This window comes from Aristolochia californica, unplaced genomic scaffold (genome assembly GCF_029961685.1).
Source record: "Aristolochia californica isolate CCGP_79_NKW_82.1479 unplaced genomic scaffold, dmAriCali1.0.hap1 SCAF_7, whole genome shotgun sequence".
NCBI lineage: Eukaryota > Viridiplantae > Streptophyta > Magnoliopsida > Piperales > Aristolochiaceae > Aristolochia > Aristolochia californica.
Window position 1 is genome coordinate 38,888,933 of NW_027182268.1, and position 6,239 is coordinate 38,895,171.

Here is a 6,239-nt window from a genome sequence, read left to right on the forward strand (position 1 = left end):
CGATCCATTTTCACATTCATCCACAAGTGCCCCTGTGATCCCTCAAAAGTTAATTAATCTAACAAAGAACGATCCAACTTCATCACCCAATCCAGCTCTTTGTTGGGTTCCGAATACACAAAACGAGTGATTCAGTCTTGAGTTTTGTGGAGTGGAAAGAGAGAGTGAGACAGATGGGGGGAGGGGGCGAGCCGAGTGGAGCCGAATTGAGTGGTGGTGCAGAGCAGATGCTGGAAGCCTGGAAGGGATGACGGCAGAACAGTGAAGTGGTCAGAGAAGGAAGAAGAAAAGACAAGATTACCACAGCTCGTACTGAACCGAGTCGACCAAATCGCGTCCACCGAAGCAAATGCTGGGGGAGAAGAGAAGCGGCTTCCATCCCAAGCGAACAGGAAATATTAAAAAAGCAGAAGGGGGAAAAGGAAGGAGAGGGAGAGCTTACTCTGTATGTGTATTCTACAGGGAAAAAACCAAAACAGATGTCTCTCTCGTGTGGGAGACAGCCTCCATCCAGTCTCTGACTTTTTGTCTTTCGATTTTCTCCTCAATTTTCTCTCCTCGTCTTTTTTCACTTTTGCGAGTTTTTTGTACGTTTTCGGATTTAATTTCTCTCTCTTTCTCTTTCTTTTGATCCAACATCCAATTAGTGCCAATAAAATTATCGCCATTCTGAACTGTTATCAAAGATTAAAAAATTCTCGGCCACGCCGTCCTTTTTGTTTCAAATTTGTTTTCACTCTCGCGTTCTGATCGATTAATCTTTAGTAATTCAAATGGGTTTTCACTGTGGCTGCTTTAGTCATTTGGGTCTGCTTTATTACTCTTAATCACCCCTTTATACTTTTTCGTTTTACTGGTATTTCCCTGCAACTCTGCACTTTCGAGTTTCCTCCGATTTTTTAATGTTTCGTATTATTCTCTCTCTCTCTCTCTCTCTTCTTTTGCACTTTTAGGTTTTTCTTGGTCCTGGTGAATTTTTCCGCTCTCACCGCCTTTATCTCTCTTCCTCCTATAATAGTAATCATCCCCTTCCACTGCAATCTCCTCTCCTCTCCCAGCTCTCACCATGACAGACCCTTACTCCAATTTCGTCTCAGGTTGGTTCAACTTCGGCAATCCCCTCCTGCAACACTACAGTACAGCCTCTAATCCTTCTCCTTATCCTCACTCTTCACTCCCCAGCAGCGCCTCCAATTACGACCCTATTCTTTTCTCCCCACCACCTTCTCCTCCTCTCAGGGAGGCTCTCCCCCTGCTCAGCTTAAGCCCGGTTAGGCATGATGAGGAAAGAGATGAACCGTCTCCTAGTCCCATGGATGAGGGCCCCACCGATGAGAATCAGAAGCCAAGAGATGAGAGTTTCTGCTCAAGTGTCGGTGATGACACTGTTACAATCGCCTTACACATAGGCCTTCCCAGTCATACTGATGCTGATCTCATCTCTAGGGCGTCTTCTTCAGATATGATGGACAAGGAAGAGGATGTAGGCGGTGCTTCAGGGTACTCCGGTGGACTCAACAAGGGCCAATACTGGATCCCGACCCCTGCCCAGATCCTAATAGGGCCTACCCAGTTCTCATGTCCTGTTTGCTGCAAGACTTTCAACAGATACAATAACATGCAGGTATGTTTTGATCTGGATACCAATTCTTCCACCGGAAAAGGAAATCGCCCACTTCTTTCACCCTTCCAATCCACTCCACACTGCCTTCCGTCGTCGTCTACCCTCCTCCATCTCTTTTCCTTTTAAGAACGTTGTTGCTTTTGGAGCTCTAGTGAGCGAAGAGTGTTGATTCCGCTTTTTGTTTCTTATTTTCTTCTTCTCTTACTTTCTTTCTTTTCTGTTGTTTTTTTTTTTCCTTTTTTTTGCATGGCTTCTGGGTTTTGGGTGTTCGATACATCTGGTCTATCTGATACTGAATAAGTACCGCTTTTTATGTGATTGAACTAGACGAGCAATGTTCTTTCTGCTTTTGCGCGCTTTGAAGTTTGTGTTTTGTGCATTGGCAAGCGTGTAGAACTGAAATTTTCTGAGTTCCTACCAGGCTTCAGGTGATTTTCATTGCAACACTCAGAGCTTCCCAATCTGCACTTCTTCCACAATCATCACTCCACTTGTATTCTCAAACATGGATTGCTTCTGTTATCCGAAGCCACGCGATCTACTACTGATCTGCTTTTCTTTATTAGTTCCTGTTTTCCTTTCAATTAAGCCATAAAAGAGCGAATATTTTTATTAAGCTAGCATTTTTATTTTCTCTTCCTTCGTTTTTTATTCAATGGAGCCTCCTCGGAACATATAAAATCTCCCGGATCACCGAGTTAATTCCTTTTGCAGTTTATTTCAAGTAGAAATTTGAAAATCATCCGTCTTTTGATTTAAGGACACATCTTCGCTCTAGAAGAATCACAATCCTTTTATCGCTCCTGAGGAGCAAGTCGCAGTGCTCATATCGACAGAAGTTTTAATTAAACGAAAAGTAGCCCAACCAAATTACTGTTTTTCTCTTCGTCTGTGTCATCCAACTGGATGAACGGCATATCGTGAAGCTGATCGATGGATTGTCGCACATTTTTCATTTCTGCAGATGCATATGTGGGGTCACGGATCTCAATACAGAAAAGGACCTGAATCTCTAAGAGGAACCCAGCCAACAGCCATGCTTCGGCTCCCTTGTTATTGCTGTGCACCAGGGTGCAGGAACAACATTGACCATCCGAGATCGAAGCCGCTAAAAGATTTTAGAACCTTGCAGACCCATTACAAGAGAAAGCATGGAATCAAGCCCTTCATGTGCAGGAAATGTGGGAAGGCCTTCGCAGTGAGAGGCGACTGGAGAACCCACGAGAAGAACTGTGGGAAGCTCTGGTACTGCATATGTGGGTCTGATTTCAAGCACAAAAGGTCTCTCAAGGACCACATCAAGGCCTTCGGTCATGGCCACGCCGCTTATGGCATTGACTGCTTCGAAGAAGACGATGAACCTGCCTCCGAGATCGAACAAAATGATGAATCCTCGCTGTGATGAAGGAGGCGGCGTGGAGGTTGTCCCTGATAGGTCTAGGCTAGTTCAGTATCGGCTAGAATTACAACTATTTTGATATCGGATTTAACTTGGTGCTAGTTTTTGTTATTTCCTTCTCAAGATCAGTAGCAAACCGATACAGCAAAGCCCTGTAAATTTTCGACTAATGGTATGGGAAGTGACTGGTCGATTGCTTTGTTTTCTATCTCTGAATTACTTCTTTCTTGATTTCATGATCAGTTACATTAATTATATTCATAATTCCCAAGCTACCACTGTAACATACACATATTCTCTCTTCTCATTTTCCGAATTCTAATCCTGAATATGTAAAACTACAAAAAAAAAAAAAAAAAGGTTTCTTCTTCGTCTTCAATTATGGCAAGACAGAAGGATATTAATGAAAAAAAGAAAAAAAGAAGAAACTAAATTCTTTTCTGAACATGACCCATATCCTTCTACTGTATATATACAGTATATACAGAAGCCCCTTCGATACATGCAGATGCACAACACTTAAAGACTCCCACGCTACGTACGGTTTATTGTCTTCTCCAAAGCAGGCTGACAGATCTTTATCATCTCCCCGTCAGTGATGCTTTTGGAAAGCTGCTTCAGAGGAAGGGGGCCGAGTGAGATTGCCCTCTGGGTTTTCGAATTTTGATCTCATCTTTCATACGACAAATGTACATATATCATATCAAAGGAGTGAAAATATTCCTAGCCAGTGTAAGTTTCGAACGATTTAGATCTGCTCCACTTTTAGAGGCGTTACATGGTGTCTTCCACCTTTTTCATTGCTTTCCTTTCCTGTCACTACTCACTCGGCGAAGGATAATACCATGGCTGCAAGTATTACCTCAAGCGAATGAACAAGACCCCAGTACATATTTCCTTCCAAATGAAGTCGGAAGGCACTTTTCAACCTGCAACAGATACACATCAGCTTTTGGGTGCATATGATGCTTTGCTTTGGATAGTGGAGAGAGATTGTTTGTTGATGGATGGAACATATACCATGTGGGATTCACTGGCATGGAAATTCAAATCAATGATTAGCTTGTAAGGGCAGGGGGAGTGAGAGAGAGAGAGAGAGAGAGAAAGCAATAAAGCCAGGCATAGCGTAACAGTAAATCGTCATAAGAATGGGACTCTGGAGAAGGGAATGGATCTCGGTGGCAGTCTTTTGCTCAAAGAATACAGAGGGATCAGTCAAAGTGTTTTCTGAAACGTCATTTCAACTACAATCCATCCATCAGTTTTATGTATGTACTGTGCGGGAGGTATCGGTACATGTCCCTCATAAGCACACCAACAGTTGTTGGGCTCCACTCTCCTGCCACATTTTCAGCTTTCCCTTTCTGACCTCAACCATGTTTTTTTCCCTTATTCTTTCCCATCGCCTGCCTTTTCTTTTCTGTCCACCATGCTCCTCCAGGAACACCTTCTGCCAGTTTTCTAACCAGTCTTCTCATACTCTGCTTGCTCTCTGTTTCTGTTCCTGTTACTGTTCTAATGAGAAAATCATCAACCCAGAAAGCTTAACTTGATGAAGATTGCTGTTTCATTGCCCATGGCTGTCCTTGATCTAATTTTCTGGTTTTACAAGAAGTTGAAAACACAGCGCTTCTGTATCATCATGGCTGTTATTAATCTGTGAAACATGTAACTGAATCGAGGCTATGAAGATGTGGAGTTTCTACATGATAGTTAGTATGTCTTAAAAGATGAAACTTAGCTCTTTTCTCCTCACCGGTTCTCGTCTTGGTTCAGGAGATGATCATTACTGTGGCAAATCAATCCGTCAAGGGTCAGTAGAATCAAAACCATTCCATGCCATTTTTTATTTGTTTAATGTTTATCCATGTTAGAGAATTATTATCGATTGCCCTCTCCCCTAGACCAACTCCATTAAAGAACAAAAGAAGCTGTACATGTATCTTCCTTGGAGATCCATGGCAAACCCTAAGAGGAGTTTACAGAGCCCCAGCGATTGAGAGAGCAAGTCCCCAAGATACTGCTGGCAGTATTTAATTTAGATGCAGAAAAGGAGACTTGAAATCCCAAGACCCATTTTTTATTATAAAGATGTAAACGTAGGCATATCTGGGTATAAAAAAAATGGAGGTTTTATAATAGTATATAGAGGGCAAGTTAGTGTAACCTGGTGCAGGAGCCCAAGCAGGAACCATCCCTTGAAAAATAATATACTTATGCTCTCTCTATTCGTATTCCACCAAGAGGGGACAGCTTTGTCTCCGTGGAGGCGAATCACGAGGCCTCGTATTCAACTCAAGGTCGCAGCCCACCAGAAAATTCCCAGCCGATTTCTCGGTACAATCTCATGACCTCAGAGAAATTCATTTCCGTTTCTGTATATAAGTTTTAATTTTTTAAATATGAAAAACATTCCTATGCATATCTCTTGTGCACAGATTTCAACCGATTTGGAGAGGGAAATAGTATTTAAATAGCAGGATTGACCAGTGTCATGTCAAGGTCGGAAAAAATAATTAAAACGACTGAAGAGTTTTAAGCAACGAGAAGATCACGTAACATAGTTGACAGTGTGAATCTTCTGAAAGACTTGCATGAAATGATACCGACTTAGTTTATTGGAGAATCCAATTGAGGAAAAGACAGGTGATCAGAAAGACGGAAAAAAGAGAGAGAGAGAGAGAGGGAGTAAAAGAAAAGAGGCATAATTAACGAAGACATAAATCACCTTTTTCACCAAAAGGAAAAGGAAACACCCAGAGCTCTCTTTTTCATCATCTTCATCTCATATGCTGGGTTAGATCCGTTTCTGCTCAGCTAAAGCAAGAAGGCTTTGGACATTTGGTTGGAGATTCTCCAAGTTGCAGTGTTGGGTCTGTTCTGCTGAAGAATAAGGGGGGTCTTCAAGGAGAAGAAAGACAGCATAACAGGAAAGAAAGGAAATAACAAAAATTATAATCTGAACAAAGTAGGAAGACAAAGAGCACTTCTAGGCTTTTTCTAGGTCCAAGAAAAAGCTCTGTTTGATGTTCATGGACATGATTCTAACAGATCAAATCAGAGGCAGACATGGAATCCAGGTCTATTTACACGGGTTTTATGGAAAACACCTACACCAAAGTAAACGGAGGAATGTACGACCTCAACTGAAGTCCGAATTCTGAAGACGTGATAATTAATCGTTCGATCTAACACTTTTTCTTTTCTTTTCCTTTC

General features: G+C 42.0%; 1 protein-coding gene across 1 annotated transcript; it reads left to right on the plus strand.

The window, feature by feature from the left end:
• The first annotated feature begins 1,066 nt into the window (after window positions 1-1,066).
• Window positions 1,067-3,189, plus strand: LOC137937152 (zinc finger protein WIP2). Its single transcript, XM_068782234.1, has 2 exons — window positions 1,067-1,624; window positions 2,589-3,189. The coding sequence occupies exons 1-2, from the start codon at window positions 1,067-1,069 to the stop codon at window positions 3,024-3,026; spliced, it is 996 nt and encodes a 331-aa protein (XP_068638335.1). The 3' UTR covers window positions 3,027-3,189.
• Window positions 3,190-6,239: the final 3,050 nt, after the last annotated feature.

What these genes read in the sequence shown, in the direction of transcription:
- LOC137937152 (XM_068782234.1), top strand. Translation starts at nt 1,067, where the DNA reads ATGACAGACCCTTACTCCAATTTCGTCTCAGGTTGGTTCAACTTCGGC. An exon ending in ACAGATACAATAACATGCAG is followed by an intron (nt 1,625 to 2,588) that starts GTATGTTTTGAT and finishes TCATTTCTGCAG; the next exon opens with ATGCATATGTGGGGTCACGG.